The sequence below is a fragment of the Orcinus orca genome, chromosome 15, assembly GCF_937001465.1.
Source record: "Orcinus orca chromosome 15, mOrcOrc1.1, whole genome shotgun sequence".
NCBI classification, from domain to species: domain Eukaryota; kingdom Metazoa; phylum Chordata; class Mammalia; order Artiodactyla; family Delphinidae; genus Orcinus; species Orcinus orca.
Genome location: NC_064573.1, coordinates 38,407,440 through 38,425,048, shown reverse-complemented (window position 1 = coordinate 38,425,048; position 17,609 = coordinate 38,407,440). Strand labels below are relative to the sequence as shown.

Below are 17,609 nucleotides of genomic sequence, written 5' to 3'. Positions count from 1 at the left end.
GCATGCATGCATGCTTTCTATCCAATAAAGTATCTCAGTGAGGGCACAAGAGAAACTAACAGTGGCTCCCTGTGGGGAAGTGGATGGGGAAGCTGGAGAACCAGTGAATAACAGACTGATTTTTCACTGTTCCTGTATGCATGTACTGCCTATCCAAAATGAATGGTCAAACCTAATCTCCCCCCACCACCAACCCCTTTTCATTAGAAGTTAAAAACTCCCCAGGTAATTCTGAGGATCAGCCAAGTTTGGGAACCATTTAACTAGATTAGTATAAAGTGAGGGTGTCCACCTAAATTGGAAGCACCTGCCTTGCTGATTGAAAATACACGCTCCTGGGCTCAACCCCAGATCTCCTGCATCAGATGAGGAAGCTGGGAATCTGCAATTTAAGCATTTCCTCAGAAGATTCTGATACATTCTACAGTTTGAGATGACAGGTGGTCCCCCCTTACCTTGGCCTGTGGGCTAATGCCATAGCTGGTGAAAGCATACTGCCACTGGGGCAGGCCCAGGTGGGTGATAAGCAGGCGATAATAGGCAGTAAAGGTATCTGTTAGAAAATGCCAGTATAATGCTCTGTCCAGGAACCAGATCTCAGTGTCTTGTGCTAATGCTGAAATAGCAGACAAAGGACATAAAGGAAGGGATGGCTTAACACTTTTTTCCTTTTATCTATAAAGTCAACATCTACTCATGGTTAAAACAAATTTCAATAGTAGAAGGAATGTAAACTATAAGTAAAAGTTCCCTTTTTTCCCTTCAACCTCCCAGTTCTGTTCTCCAGTGGCCACTGTTACTGGCTTCTTTATATTCTTTTACAAATTCTTGATCAGTCAGTCGACTGATCTATCTGCTGGGCTTTGGCCATCTGTGCATTCAGGCTATCGAAGCAGCACTCCTTTCTTGTGCGGACTCAACACTCCCCCTCCCCCAATAGGTACATACTGTGGTCTCAGCCTTCCTGATGGAGAGGCACTCTGTCTGAACAGTTCTGGCTTTCTCAGGAGGTCTGTCAGGAATTAGAAGTGCTGTGAGAAACCACCATGGAGGAGCCCAGACCAGCTTCCTCTCCTGGGACTCCTGCCTGTGTGGCTGTGTGATGTGCTGGTTGAGCTGAAGCAGGCACTATTGTACCAGCTCCTGCCTCACTCTTGCTTCTGACCATCCATTCTTAGTACTCCTAGTTCATCTCCTAGGCCTCTCCTATTTCATCTCCTGTCTAATGGCTGTAACATCTCCCTAAGTGGCCTCCATCCTCCAGTACCTTCCACCTCCATTTCTGCTTGTGGTCACATTTTCATTTGAATCCTGCCATACTTCTGCTAAATAACCTTGACTCCTCACCTACTTCCACGTAACACCCAAACCCCTTCACCTGGCTTTCAAAACTCCACATGAAAGGGAATCACAGGGCTTCTGGTGTCATCTCCTCCTCATCCACAAGATGAACCACGTGGCCAATGAACTGGAATTGTCATTCCCCCCAAATCAGGTGCATTCTCTCATGGCATAGCTTTTACCCATATCCCTTTGCTTGGATGCCCCCTTTTGCCCCACACCCCACACCCCCCATATCTCATTCAGACCTATACTTCAAGATGCAGCTCATTAGTTGTGGCTCACTGGCTCCTTAGTTGTGGCACATGAGCTCTTTAGTTGTGGCCCCACATGCTGCAACTAAGACCCGGTGCAACCAAATAGATAAATAAATATTTTTTTTTTAAAAAAAGATGCGGCTCAAAGGCTACTTCACAAAGACTCCTCCAGCTGGAGATGATCTCTCCTTTCCCCCAGAGGTAAACCCTGGTGTGTCTTCTCACCCTTTGCAGGCAGAAAGCTACTTGAAGAGGGCTGGACATTGTCCAACTCTGTAGTTCCTAGGGACTGAACTGCTGTTAGGGGGCCAGGTGGTGCCCACTGCTCAAGAAGCCAGAGCCTTCTTCTCTTGATTTCCCATCTGGGATCTTAGTTTGAGGTCTAGTAATTCAGACTTTTATTGCTGTTAATTGGCCTACATAAATACGTGTAAAAGAAAGACAATGTTTTTCCTGGATGCTTTTCTAATGCATGAGCCTGCTGGAGGAGTTATAAACAGAATGACTATTTCTTTTAGCATTTATTCACTTATTATCCTAATCTTATTATTTTGCAGTAACTCACAAGTGACACAAATGACAATAGCTTAAAAAGACTAGTAATTGGCCTGGAGGGGGATGCTCAGAGAGGACCAAAGGGGTTTTCTGGGTCTTGGCATCTACAAGAGACCCAGCAGCACCTCAGGAGGTCAGGGAAGAGCATGCCTTTTGTGTGATGGCTGGAGAGCAAGGTCAGCCAAGGCCATTCCCAAGCTACAGGACCATGCCTGCCATGATTCTTACCTGGTTTCCCTCTTTTGTAGACAAGGCAAACCTTCCCACTTCCGTTGCAAGGATCCAGCTCAAATATTACACTGCGAGAATCAAAGTGAGGCTTCTCTGGCTGGTTCTCACTAGCTGCAAACCCAGAAGTTAATGGTAATGTTCAAACACACTCAGCTCAAACATACTTATTCATCCAGCTTTGCTTGGATGAAAAAAACAGAGGGAAAAAAAGCATTATCTCAAACGTATTCTTAACTATTATTTTCAAATGTGGACCAAATGTATTCTATACTCTAAATGTCCTGGGTCTTATTCATGGTCTAAGCCTCTGTCTGGGCTCCCCTACCACCAACAGAGTGTCATGGAATCTGGGGAAGGGGGCATGAGGACAGCAAACTGAACTTCTTGGGAGTGGGACTACATAAGTCAGAGTAATCTGAACAACTTTTTTCTTTTTCCCCAGATACATGGTTTCCCCTCGTTTATAGCACTTCATGATCTTTTGATTAGAATCCTTTTTCCTCTGTCTAAAATGTATATTTGTGGCATGTTATGTTTATTTCTATTATAATTATAACATTATAATTAATGCTAAGTCTGGCTCTGTTAGAAATACCTACCTAGAAACGAAATACCATGATGTAACAGAAAAAAAGATAAATTCTTAGAAATGCAACCATCAGAAACCTTCTCTCCTGCTTCTTTCATTACAGCAATTATGCAATAATGATTAGCATTAGTGACTAGGGTAGAAAGTGTTTAACAAACCTCGGAGAGGTTGGATAAAACAGAGTATATAAAAATAATATTTTTGCTTTACACATATACCCATACATATAATTTTACATAAATGCATAAATATTTACATTTCTAAATAAGAAGACTTTTTGTGTGTTTTTTTGTTTCTTTCTTTAACATGGTTTTACCCTCCCCTGGCGGTTATACCTTCATATTCTTCATCTCATATGGTCCTAGGCAGACATATAGGTATACATTTAAATTTTGTGAGATCATTTACTATATAAAAATGGGATACCACACATGTTACCTGAATCTTACTTTCTATACAATAATACAATGTGGAAAGCCCTCTAAGGGTTGTAACTCTAATGCATTCTTTTTAATAGCTGCCTGACAGTCTGTGGGAGTGGATGCACCCTAATTTATCCTGTGAGCCACCTATTGATAGGGGGCCAATATTATTCTGCTACAAATGCTACACTAATCATCTCTGTACCTGTCCCTTTGTTCTGGTGCTTTTGTTATATGGCTAGACACCCTGAAGTATTATAGAATGGACATTGCCAGACTGCTTTTTGAAAAGGCCTTTGTTTTTGAAAGATATTTTCATGGGGTATAGAATTCTAGGTTGACAATTTTTTCCTTTGAGTATTTTAACTTTTTTTTAATCAAATGAATTTGCTTCAAGAATATTTTATTTTTAAATTTTTAATGTATTTATTTTTTATTCCGGTCTAACAGCATGATTTTCCTCTGATTGTTTCTTTCTTTTTATTGGAGGATAGTTGATTTACAATGTTGTGTTAGTTTCAGGTGTACAGCAAAGTGAATCAGTTATACATATATCCACTCTTTTTTAGATTCTTTTCCTATATAGGTTATTACAGAGTATTCAGTAGAGTTTCCTGTGCTATACAGTAGGTCCTTATTAGTTATCTATTTGATATATAGTAGTATGTATATGTCAATCCCAATCTCCCCATTTATCCCTCCCCCTTCCCTGAGTATTTTATCTTGATTGAATTGTTTCCAATGAGAAATATGCTATTATCCTTATCTTTGCTCCTTTGTATGGAATTGTCTTTTTCCACTGACTGCTTTTAAGATTTTCTCTTTATCCCTGATTTTGAGCAATTTGATTATGTTTCCTAGTATTGTTTCTTCATGTTTCTTGTTCCTGGCTTGTTAAGCTTCTTAGATATGGTTTAAGTTTCCAAGTAACTGGTACAGTTTTGAGCCACTATTTCTTCAAATAGTATTTCCTGGTCCATCCCCCACTTTTCAGGGACTCCAATTATACATACATTATACCATTTGTTGTCCCTCAGTTCACTGATGCTATTTTGATTAAAATAATTTTTTATTTTCTTTCTGTGTTATTTTGGATTGTCTATTGTTATGTCTTTAAGTTCTCCAGTCTTTTCTTTGGCAATATCTAAACTATTGTTAGTCCCATCCAGTGTATTTTTCATCTCAGAAACTAGTTTCATCTCTAAAAGTTAAGTTTGGATTTGTTTTTTCCTATCTTCCACGTCTGTACTAAGTTTTTGGACATATAGAATACAGTAATGACTGTTTTAAAGTCTGTATCTGCTAATTCTAAACTGTATCTCAATTCTGGATGGGTTTCAATTAATTTTTCTCCTCATTATGGTCATTTTTTTCCTGCTTTTTTGCATACCTGGTAATCTTTGATTGGATGCCAGAAATTGTTAATTTTGCATTGTTGAGTGCTTGCTATTTTTATATTTCTATAAATATTGTTGAACTTTGTTCTGTGACACAGTTAAATTACTTGAAAACAGATACTTTCAGGTCTTGTGCTTAGTATTTGACAGGCAGAACCCAAGGCAGCATTTAACCTAGGGCTAATTTTTTCCCCATTACTGAGGCAGGACCCTTCTGAGTACTCTACCTAATTCTATGTAAGCCATGAGGTGTTTCAACCTGGACGGTAGAAACGGACACTATTCCTGGTTCAGTGTGAGTACCAGGCATTGTTCCCTCTAATCTTCTTGGGTGGTTTTGTCCCTGGCCTTGGGTAGTATCGTCACATGTGTGTGCTCATCAGTTCTTTCCTGAATACTTGAGGACACTCTGCAGATCTCTGCAGTTCTCTCTCTATGCAGCTCATTCCTCTCTGTTACTCAGTCCTGTGAACTCTACCTGTCTTCATCCAGCTGGGCTCTTGGTTATGTCTTCTCAACAGGTACAACAGGTTCTCCTTGGGTTCCCTTCTCTATGCTGTCGACTGGAAACTTTCAGATAATAAGCTAGGGTTCACCTCATTTGCTTCCCATCATTCAGAGCTCATCATTCTTCCCTGTCTGATGGTCAGTATCTTGACAACATCCATTGTTTTATATATTTTGTCTGTTTTTGGTTTTTTTGTTGTTCCAGGTGGGAAGATAAATCTGGCCTCTACTATTCCATCTTGGATGAAATAAAAAGTCCAGACTGTAGGCTCCCACCAAGTTTTAGCAGCCTTGACTGATGCTGACTGGGGTCTGCCCTCAGGTGAAAAGTTATAAAAACAGGAAAATCATTCAGTGTGGTTCCCTTGTGCCATTTGTAGATGCCACTCCAGTTTCTGCTTATTTTTGGTTACTCGCCAGTCCTTTTAGGTAATTATTTTAAAAGTTTCCCCAGAGTTTAGAGTATTATCTGCACAAGTCCTGATCTGGTAAAAGGTAGTATGCCATATGGCCAGAATCATAAGGTCAAATCTACAATGTCACTGTTATTAGTTCTTCACTGAATTTTTAGTTTGGTTTTATCTCCATGTGCACATTAGCACACTGTCCTACAGTCTGCGCCTAATAATTTCACCCTCAGGAATAACAGTGGATATCTTTCTGTTACCTGTTATTTGTGCTGGTTCTTGTTCATGGTGTTGTGTTTCTTCATGTGCCTGGTTCTTTTTAAGTAGGATTATTATTATTTTTTTTTTTTTTTGAGGTACGCGGGCCTCTCACTGCTGTGGCCTCTCCCGTTGCGGAGCACAGGCTCCGGACGCGCAGGCTCAGCGGCCATGGCTCACGGGCCCAGCCGCTCCGCGGCATGTGGGATCTTCCCGGACCGGGGCACGAACCCGCGTCCCCTGCGTCGGCAGGCGGACTCTCAACCACTGCGCCACCAGGGAAGCCTAAGTAGGATTATTTTTGAAAAATTATTTATAAAAACAATGAGGTCTAGGATAATGTTTTCTTCCTCTAGGGAAGAATTTTATTTTTATATGAGTTTTATACTGAGATATAATTCGCCTACCATACCATTCACTTAAAGTGTACAATTTAATGGTTTTTAGTATATTTAGAGCTGTGCAACCATAAACAGTCAATTTTAGTACATTTCTCTGGAGTGAATTTCTGTTTTTTTCTGCCAGGCCCCTGGGGAGATTAGTACTCTGGAATCAAATTAGTCCAATTTTGGGATTTAACATTTTCTGGGATGCACAGGTGACTTATACTTGGGCTTCGGTCCATGTGAAGAGTGGTTATTTCTGGTTCATTCTATCTCCTAGAGTATATAGCTCCTCATGGTGCTAACCAAAAGGGTAGGGTAGTTTTTATGGGTGCCATCTTTTGTAGGTTCTAGACTCCATTTTATTCTTCTAGTCTCACATATGGGTCAAATTCTCAGCTTTTGAGTAGCCTCATTGCCTCTTTTGAAAATGACAACGTATCCTAGGCAAAAGCAACCCTAAACATTGAGCCTCTTCCCTGGATTTCTGTCTTCTTCTGGATGTTGATCTGGTGCTATCTCATCATCTTATTAGCTCTTATTTGATGATTTTTATATGTTCCCTGACTTTTCAGTTGTCTTCAGCAGGAAGACTGCTCTGAATTATTACCTATCTGCCATTACCAGGAGGCCGCTTCATCAGTTTAAGTATGCTTCTGAAAATAACATATAGATGAGTTTTGCTTTTTATATCAATCTGATAGTTTCTGCTTTTCAAAAGGGAAATTCAATCCCAGCACACTTAACATAATGATTTATCCGTTTTATTTTATTCCTCTTAATGTTTTGTTGCTTATTTTATAATGTTGTTTCTTTTCCCTTTTTCTTATTTTTACTCATGTGATTCAACATTCCTTTATTAGGTTAGAGATTCTAAAGTAATTTTTTATTCCTTTAATGGTTATCTTCCTTTTTTTTTTTTTTTTTGCGGTACGCGGGCCTCTCACTGCTGTGGCCTCTGCCGTTGTGGAGCACAGGCTCCGGACACACAGGCTCAGCGGCCATGGCTCACGGGCCCAGCCACTCCGCGGCATGTGGGATCCTCCCGGACCAGGGCACGAACCCGCGTCCCTGCATCGGCAGGCGGACCCTCAACCACTGCGCCACCAGGGAAGCCCTATCTTCCTTTTTTTATGTATTTGCATGACTGGATCCATATGATTCTACCCTTACTTGAAAACAATATGCCATTGTTTCTCTAACAAAATGTGGTATGCAGAATTCTAAGATGGCCTCTAAGATTCATGCTTGTGTGTATACACACCTGTACAACCTCCTCCCCTGAGTGTGGTCAGGACCTATAATATGATGGAGTAGTCACTCCCTTGATTAGGTAACATTATGAGACTCTGTTGTAGCAGACTGGAGAGAAATATTCCTGCTGGCTGAGAAGCAAGTGGCCATATTGTGAGAGGATCTTGTGGCTAGAATCTGAGGGCAGCCTAAACGAGCCAAGAGTGAGCCCTGGCCAACAGGCAACAAGAAAACAAGGACTTAGTCCCACAACTGCAAGAAACTGAATAAGGTCAACCACCAGTGAGCTTGGAAGAGGCCCCTATGCCTCAGATGAGATCACAGCACCAGCTGACACCTTGTTTCTAGCCTGATAAGATCCTAAGCAGAAGACTCTACTAATCTGTAGCTGAATTTTTGACTCATGAAAACTGTTAGATAATAAATTTGTAGTGTTTCAAGCCATTAAATTTTTGGTAATCTGTTATACATGAATAGAAAACCAATACACCAAGACACTCTGTTTCCCCCAACAAGGCATACTATTTCTTTCCTAGAGTAGGATGAGGGCTTCCACTTTCTACTTCCTTTCCTCTTTGTCCTACATTTTCTTTTAAAAGGACTCTCTGGAACATTCCTTGTATTAGTTGCTAGGGCTACTGTAGCAAAGTACCACAAACTGAATGGCTTGAATAGCAGAAATTTGTTATCTCACGCTTCTGGAGGCCACAGATCCAAGGTCAAGGTTGGTTCCTTTTGAGGGCTGTGGAGAAGAATCTGTTCTATGCCTCTCCCCTAGCTCCTGGTGGTTTGCTTGCAACTTTTAGCTTTCCTTGGTATGTAGAAGTACCACCCCATCTCTGTCTTCATCTTCACATGGCTTTCTTTTATATCTGTATCTCCAAATTTCCCCTTTTAAAAGGTTGTCAGTCATATTGGATTAGGGCTCCACCCAACTCCAGTATGACCTCCCCTTACCTACTTACTTCTATAATGTCCCTATTTCCAAATAAGGTCACAGTCTGAGGGAGTGAGGTTAGGACTTCAATATATGAATATTTCCAGGGGGAAGGGACACAATTTAACACATAAAGCTCTTATATCTTGCCTCTCTCCTTTCTGTTAGGTTTAGCTGAGGGTATATGTTTAAACATATTCTATGCACTATATCCCCTTTTTTCCAAGAGTTCTTATGTAAAAGTTGTATACATTCCTGGATATTAAGATTTAATTAAGTCTTTCTCTTTCATAGGAGGTTCACTAATCTCTTGTTTCCTTTCCTCTTTATATATCTGCATCTTGAGATCTCCATTCCGTTTCATCTGTCTTTTGGTTGGAGTATTTATGTTCTTAAAGTTTTACACATCCTTTAATATTCTTCTAATAACCTGAGAGGTATGTTTCATCTGTATATATAGGACTCTTGATTTTCACTTTTTCTCTCAGTAACCTGTTTATGTTTTTTACTGCCTTCTAGTTTCCACTGTTGCAGGTGAGAGGTCTGATGTCAGTCTGATTATTCTCTCTTCACAAGTAATTTGTTATTTTTGCCTAGAAGCTTGTGATTTTTTCCTGCATCATGTAATGCCTAGGTGTCTGTTTTCTCCTGAATTCAATTTGAGTCTAGGAGAGCCCTTTCAATCTGCAGATTGAATAAAAGTTTTTGTTTATTACTGTTTATTTATTATTCCCTTTCCAGCTTTTTTTCTCTTTTTGAGCATCTATAATTCCAATGGAAGGTCACCTGGATGTATTTTCTATTTCTCTCACCCTCCACCTTTTCACTCATTTCTCCTTTTAAAATTTATTTATCTGTCCTTTTAGATATTTCTTGCACTTGCTTTTTCAGGCTACTAACTCAGGTCTCAATATTTATACTTGTCTTCAATTCATCTAGTCAGTTGTTTAATCAAGAATTTTTACTTTTTTTCTATAGGAAGTCTTTGTGCTGTCTTAAATGCCCTTAAGTATTCTTGTTTTTATTTAGGTTTTCATCTGTGTCCTCTAGCAGTGTTATTTCTCTGGTTGTGTATTCTGATATTGCTTCCTGATTGTCCTCTTTCTAACTGCTGAGTCCCCTGAGAAAAGTCAGCATTTTTCTACTTAAGTTAATGAAACTTAGGTCTAACTGTTGGACTATCCTAAAAAGCATGAACTCAGAAGGTGCCAGAAGCCCACGTGGTTTTTATCCCCATCAGTATGTAGGACAGTGTGGTCTCTACCCCTACCTGTCCTTTGCTGAGGTCCCTTGAAATCCTATCAGCTAGTCTACCTTTATCTACCAGCTTCAAAAGCAGGGTACACCCATTCTACTTATTTAACAACTCCTTTGCCTTTTAGGGGTTAGAGAGCCCCAGTATACACATATGAAGCAAATGTGACCTCTTCCCCATCCTTGAGGATTCCACACATTTCTAAGTGATAAACTCTTCCCAGGGCCCAACACTTTCCAGGCTCAGCTCTTGGACTCCTCCTCCTATTGTGCAGCTGCTTGGCCAGTTGAAGGAGAAAGCCTTGCATCAGTTCTCTCTGTCAGAATTTCAATGCACTCCAAGGCATTAGTATTGGAGACACTAGTTGCCTACTGAATATTCATTCTCCCTTTTTAAAACTCCAGTTCTGTTTGATGAGGCAATACTACACAGCTAAAAATACTTATCTCCTCAAATTCACTTGCACTATGGGTAACCTTTTTGACTCTCTTCTAGCGAATGGTTATTGGGAGGGGCTTCTGGAAAAACTATTATTTTTCTGACAAAAAGGAAACTATTCTGCCAAGAGACAGTTATTTTGCCCTTTACTCTTCTTTTTCCTGCCTGGAACATAGACTTGAAGCTTGGAGGTAGAGCCCACATTCTTCAAACATGAGGATGAAAACCAAACAAACACAAAGGCTGGTGCGCCAGGAATCCAGAGGGAGACTTTATCATTGAGTTTCTCAAGCAGCTACACCAGCCTAGTTCCAGATTTCTTATTATGAGAAAAATAAACTATTTAAACATTGTAATGGGGGTCTGTTATACGCAGCCAAACACAGTTCTGACTGAAGTCCTCACTTATACATAGTTGATCATAGCTTTAGCAGCCATTTGAATTATAAGCCATTTCAATCAGAAGTGGCAAAGAGCCTGAAGGGAGGAAGGGAGCTGCATTTAGACTGTCACGGTCCCTGAAACCTCTCAATACTGAAATGTGGAGTGAAGTTTAATCTGTAACATTCATTCACTTACCAGGTATTCATTAACTGCCTACTATGTGCCAGGGACTGAAGTGGGTGCTGGAAACAAAGATCCCAACCCTGGTATTTTCTTCATGAAAATTTCCTTTTTTGATACAGGCTGTTTTTTTTTTTTGTTTTTTTTTTGTTTTTTTTGTTTTTTAACCTTACTCCCATGGTTCAGAGAAGTCATAAATGGGAAGGGTTGGGTTTAGGGGAACATGTAACAATGCCACAATTTCTCCCTATTATTTTCAACATTATAAAATGGAAACAAGCAGGCTGATTTCTAACTCAAAGCAGAAGTCCCTCCAGTTACCTTCTTGTGTATCGTCCTCCAGGTCTGCAAGAGTTGGTGCGTTAGGAAGTGAGTACAGGGAAGACTGGTTGAGTTGAGTCAGTTTTGAGATGCTGTTAATTGCCATGCTGCCCAATGGAATGGTATGTTCTATGGGAATGTTAACAAAAAGAATTACATGGAGTAATAAGCTAGTTACCATGGTCATCAGAAGGGCTTCTGCTTGACTAACTTAAGCCCAGCTATTATTTGATCCCAGGGTTGAGGAATTGAATGGAAAGTGGAAAGGAGAGAATCAATGCACTACATGCTCCAAAACACCAGCCTTTTATGCAAAAAAAAAAAAAAAAAAAAAAAGCAAACAGCTGGGGCCATGAGTGAAGTGTCCCCACTGCATGTGTTAGGGTGGAGCACCAAAGGAAATTTTAAAAGGGGATTCTCAAAAAGAACTGGGAATTCTAGGGTAGGGGCCCTAGTTTGAAGAGCAAAGGACTTAAAAAATGTTTTTGCTCCCGCCATCCCTTGAATGAAGGGTTATACTTTCCAAAGGAGTAACAGCTTTGATTATATAACTGACCGCTTCTACCCTTCTTGTCATAAGCTTTCACTATGGAAACTATCTCCCTCTCTACTTATCATTTTTTCTTACTCAACGGAGCAAACTGTCTTGAAAGGCTTCTTGCTTGGTTCAGTCTTCTGTAATTCAGGTATAAACAAGAAATAGGCAGACTATGTATTTTCCTTATCTATCATACAGAATCCTTATAATATAGGGTGCTGGACATTGGATGGCACACAAAGACTTGGACATATGACTGCTAAAAAACTGGAATAACTTAAGGCAATAAAACAGCTGGTGTACAGACCATGGAATGTCCAAGAAAAGACCACTAAGGAGGTAAACATTGGAAGCTGCCTTTACTGGCTTTTCTGATAATGATTTTAGCCATCCAGTAAAAAATGGGTACAGCAATGGGGATAAGGATAAGAAGATGGGTTGGGAGGATTACATTAAAGAAAGTATTAATAATGAATAGGGACTCATTCATAAAACCTTCATGAAATGTTTCTTTTCTGATGCAGGCTTCTGAAGGGGCTAGCCTGTCTCCGTGATGTGGGCAAGGGAAAATGTGACAGTCACTCTAGCCTCTGTCCACTCTCTCTGTTGCTCCAGACTCCAAAGGCCATGGCCATGAGGGTTTCTGATATTGGTGACAACAATGGTTTCTAGACCATCGGAGGAAATGATTCTAAGCTAAAAGTTCATGTTAAATGCTTAGTAGTAAGCTATGAAATATGCCCCTGGTCAGCTGCGAGAAAAACAGGAAGGTTTGGGGAGTCACCAAAACAAGGGAACCTAGGAGGTAGCAGCAATGAAGGGGAGGAGTCAGTTCTGCAGATTTGCTGTGTCACAGAAGTGACTGCACTCTTAGTGGCAGTAAGGAGAGGTATAGGCTGATTCCCAAGGACCAAAGTAGATCTGGGGATGTGGTTGCAGTTTGGAGATAATAAAGTCCTCTTGAGGACAGGGCAGTCTGTGTCAGGAATGAGCTGGACTCCAGGGGCTAGATCTGGATTTCCTAGTCTATGGAATGTTACTAGAGTCTTCACCTAAATGCGCAGCACTGACTTTCATGCCTGCATAGTACCTGAATCTCTGACATGTACCAAGGTGTGATTTCCCACATTCACGATAGAAATGTTTATCCTGGATGTATTTAATACCAAGGATGATAGCCTGTGAACTAAGGCGGTTGATGACTCAGGCTGAGGAGATGTGAGGCAGAGAAGGAAAGGCTCTGGTCTGAGGGTCAGAGGTCCAGACCTCGGAGCCCTGAGGTCTCCACCATGCTGGGAATGAAGGAAGGAGCCCCCCCTCTTATGACCACCAGAGGCTGTCACTGCAGCTCATCCTGAGGAGACTGCTCCAAGGTGGAATCCTCAGAGGCTTTAAGTTCGAGGTGGCTCAGGATTTTTGTGTAGTGACTAATCTTTCCCTCCACCTCATGCCAACAAGAAGCCTCTAAATTGAGCTTCCAGTTAAGTAAAGTACTGGGTAGACCCTGGCACGGGGGCTGGGGAGGCAGTGGGTGATGCAATGATGGCATGTGTTAGCTTTGGGAGATAATCACAGCTTCTGGACACTGCACTTTAGAAGAACCCACAAAAACTGTCCAGATTCAAAGACTCATAAGTTGTAAAGGCCCTCAGAGTTGTCTCATCTAACCTCTCAGCCAGGGAAATGTTCCTCTACAGCAAGGAGGCTGACTCACCATCCAGCTTCACATTCCATGTCATGTGGAAGCCATTGGTCATCAGGTAAAAGTTTTTCAGATCCTCAGGCAGCACACAGTTATTTTTCTAGAACCACAAAGAAGCAGACTGTTAGGTCAGGGCTGGGAAGGAGGGCGTAGGGCTATGCCTCAAAGCATCTGGGGATGCTATTTACTGTGTTTCAGATCCCCAAAATAGAAAAACTCTGAATAATTACCTATAAAACTCTATTGGAGAGTTCTGGTTTGAGACGGCAACAAAGCAGCCTCCTCCACTCACCTCGTTTCACTGACACACTGAATCTACAGCTACAAATTGAACAACAATCCCTCTGAAAGAAATCCAGAAACTAGCTGAGCGACTCCTACGCATCGAGTGAACAAGAAGACACCCTGAAATGGGTATGAGAGGCTGATCACAACCTTGCTATAAAACCCACTCCCGGCAGGGCGACACGCAACGAGGAGGGAACTCACAACTCCTGGATTCTCCCTGAGGAGCAAAGGGCTTGGACCCTACATCTAGCACCCCAACTTTTAAGACTTCCACCTGAGAGATGGGCCTCCATAACATCTAGCTCTGAAGGCCAGTGGGCTTTGGGTCCAAGAGACCCATAAGGCTGTAGTGAACTAAGAGATAGTTCTTAATGGGCTCTCATGGACTTACCATGGACATACTCCCAGGGCCCAGTACAGAGGCAGCAGACTAAAATGCCCAGTCTTTTCATTAAAGAAGCCTATTTGCTTATCTTAAAAGCTTTGGCCTGAGGGGGCAGGCTTTTAATTTAGTACACATCTAGATGCCAACTGTAATCCTCTCCAAAGACCAGGGAGGCTAGTGGGCACCATACCATCTTCATGCTCTCCTTCTGCCTCACTAGCAGGTATCTCCTGGAAAGGAGCTTATACACACGTCTGGCACCCCAGCTTTTGCAGCTACTGCCCAGGGGACATACCTCTTGATTGCCGGGCTCTGCTGGCCAGCAAGGCTTATGTTCCTGGGTCCCATAGGACTCTAATAAACAGAGTAGCAGATCTTAAGCTATGCCACCAGGGCACAGGGCAGAGGCAGCAGACTGAAATGCCCAGTCTGTAAGTGAAAGAGGCCTATTTATAGATCTTAACTGCAGCCTGAGGGTCAGGCTTATAATTTAACAACATCTAGGGGCCAACTGCAATCCTCTCCAGAGACTGGGGAGGCCAGTGGGTGCCATCTCTGCGCTCTCCCTTTGCCCTGCCCTGGGTCACCAGTGTTTCTATGAATGGAGGTTGTGCAAACAGCTGGTGCTCCAGCTTTTGTGGCTGCTGCTCAGAGGACACATCCCTTGATATCTGGCTCTGGTGAGCAGCATGGCTTGTGTTCATGGGCTCAACTGCATGGTAGCAAACAAAGAAATAGTTCTTAACTTGCTATCCCCCTAGGGCTCAGTGCAGAGGGAGCAGACAGAATGCCCATCTCTCAGTCTTCCCCTGAAAGAGGTATACGGGCGTACTTTAAAAGTTACTGCCTGAGTGTCCAGCTTCCAATCAGCCTGCATCTAGGTGCTGAGATCCTTCTCTCTGGGACACTGACAGGTCTTGGTATACCCACAACTACTGGGAGCCACTAAGAACAAAGTAAGCTGGACATCGACAAAGGTTTGAGAGACAACCAAGAGCCATGGAAGGGTTGAATAATAAGGTTCATCTCTTACATGAGGCCACTCCTTCAAGACTGGCTATTGTATCTAATGCATAGAAACCAACATAGAGAGTCAAGAAAAATGAAGAAAGAGAGGAATATATTCCAAGTAAAAGAATTACATAAAACCCCAGGAAAAGACCTTAATGAAATTAAGATAAATAATTTTTACCCGATAAAGAGCTCAAATAATGTCATAAAGATGCTCACAGAGGTCAGGGAAACAATACATGAACAAAGTGAGCATTTCAACAAAAAGAAAATATAAGAAAGTACTAAACAGAAATCACAGAGGTGAAGGATACAATAACTGAGCTGAAAAATTCAATAAAGGGGTTCAACAGCAGACTAGGTGGCGTGAAAGAATCAGGGAACTAGAAGCAGTGTATTGGAGTTCATTCAATCCGGCCAGCTAAAAGGAAAAAGAATAAGGAAGAGTGACTAGAGCTTAAAGGACTTATGGGACAACGTCAAGCAGGTCAATAGTCACATTTATAGGGGTGTCAGAAGAAGGGAGAGAGAAAGGGGCAGAAAGCTTATTTGAAGAAATAATGGATGAAAACTTCCCTAACCTGGGAAAAGAAACAGACTACCTGGAAATAAATCCAGGAATCCCAGAGCTCCAAAAAAGAAGAATCCAAAGAGACATTATAATTAAATTGTCAAAAGTTAAAGGAGAAAATCTTAAAAGGAGCAAGAGAAAAACAACTTGTTATGTACAAGGGAACCCCCATAAGACTATCAGCAAATTTTTAGGTAGAAACTTGGCAGGCCAGAAGAGGGTGGCACAATATATTCAATGTGCTCAAAGAAAAAAAAAAACAACCTGCCAACCAGGAATACTCTACCTGGAAAAGCTGTCCTTCAGAATTTAAGGAGAAATAAAATTTTCCAGATAAGCAAAAGTTGAAGGAGCTCATCACCACTAGACCAGCCTTACAACAAATGTTAAAGGGAGTTCCTTAAGGTGAAACAAAAGGGTGCTAATGGGTAACAGGAAAAAATATGAAAATATAAATCTCACTGGCAAAAGTAAATGTATAGTTAAATTCAGAATAATCTAATGTTGTCATGGTGGTGGGTCAATCACTTATAGATATAGCATGAAGATTAAAAGACAGAGTAAAGTAACTATAGTAAAAGTAGTAAAATACACTATATTTTAGTAGTAAAGAAAACTATAACTACCATAATTTGTTAATGGATACACAAGATAAAAAAATGTAAATTGTGACACCTTTTAAAATGTGTGGTGGGAAGAGTAAAAATGTAAAGCTTTAAAATGCATTCAAACAAGCTGTTATCAGCTTAAAATAGACTGTTACATTTAAATATAATCCTCATGGTGATCACAGAGCAAAAACCCATAACAGACACAGAAAAGATAAAGAAAAAGGAGTCTAAGCACAGCATTACCAAAAATCATCAAATCACAAAGGAAGCAAGAGAAGAAGAAAGAAATAGAAGAATTACAAAATAGCTAGAAATCAATGAACAAAATGGCAGTAAGTCCATACCTATCAACAATAACTTTAAATGTAAATGAACTAAATTTTCCAATCAAAAAACAAAGAGTGACTGAATGGATAAGAAAGGACTTATCTAAGGCCAAACTATGTTGTCTACAAGAGATTCACTTCAGATGTAATAACACATAGACTAAAAGTGAAGGGATGGAAAGATATTCCATGTAAATGGAACCAAAGAAAGCTGGGAAAGTTATACAAGACAAAATAGACTTTAAGACAAGACTCTAACAAGAGACAAAGAAGGGCATTATATAATGATAAAGGGGTTAATCCAACAAGATGATATAATATTTATAAATATTTATGTATCCAACACAGATGTACCTAAATATATAAAACAAATATTAGTAGACGTAAAGGGAGAAGAAGACAGCAATACAATGGAGCAATGGACTTAAGTGACATGTTAGACCAGATGGACTTAACAGACATTTACAGAACACTCCACCGAAAATCAGCAGAATACACACTCTGCTCAGGTATACATGGAATATTCTCCAGAATAGATCATATGTTAGGCCACAAAATAACTATTAACAAAATTATGAAAACTGAAATCATATCAAGCATCTTTTCTGTGCACAATGGTATGAAACTAGAATCAGTTATAGTAAGGAAACAAGAAAATTCACAAATATGTGGAGAGTAAACAACATGCTACTGAACAACCAATGGGTCAAAGAAGAACTCAAAAGAGAAATGAAAAAATATCTTGAGACAAATAAAAAATAGAAATACAATATACCAAAACTTACAGAATGCTGCAAAAGCAGTTCTGGAGGGGAATTCATAGCAATAAGTGCCTGTATCAGGAAATAGGCAAGTTCTCAAGTAAACAACCTAACTTTACACTTCAAGGAACAGAGAAAAAAGAACAAACTAGGACCAAAATTAGTACAAGGAGGGCAATAACAAAGATCAGAGCAGAGATAAATGAAATAGAGGCTAAAAAGATAATAGAAAAGATCAATGAAACTAAGAGCTGATATTTAAAAAAATATATAAACAGAGAAACCTTTAGCAAGACTCAC

General features: G+C 40.5%; 1 protein-coding gene across 4 annotated transcripts in view; it reads right to left on the bottom strand.

Moving 5' to 3' along the window:
- TPGS2 (tubulin polyglutamylase complex subunit 2) overlaps positions 1–17,609 on the bottom strand; it is a 55,070-nt gene that overhangs the window by 1,998 nt on the left and 35,463 nt on the right. Inside the window, exons 3-6 of one of the 4 annotated variants that reach the window (XM_004283445.4) lie at positions 13,369–13,456; positions 11,117–11,245; positions 2,382–2,495; positions 456–616 (exon numbers count right to left, since the gene is read on the bottom strand). In XM_004283445.4, the coding sequence (XP_004283493.1) occupies positions 456–616; positions 2,382–2,495; positions 11,117–11,245; positions 13,369–13,456 (492 nt within the window). Of the gene's footprint in view, positions 1–455; positions 617–869; positions 1,013–2,381; positions 2,496–3,084; positions 3,132–11,116; positions 11,246–13,368; positions 13,457–17,609 lie in introns of those variants that run through there. The other 3 variants (XM_033412335.2, XM_033412334.2, XM_033412336.2) reach the window with 3 other exon arrangements.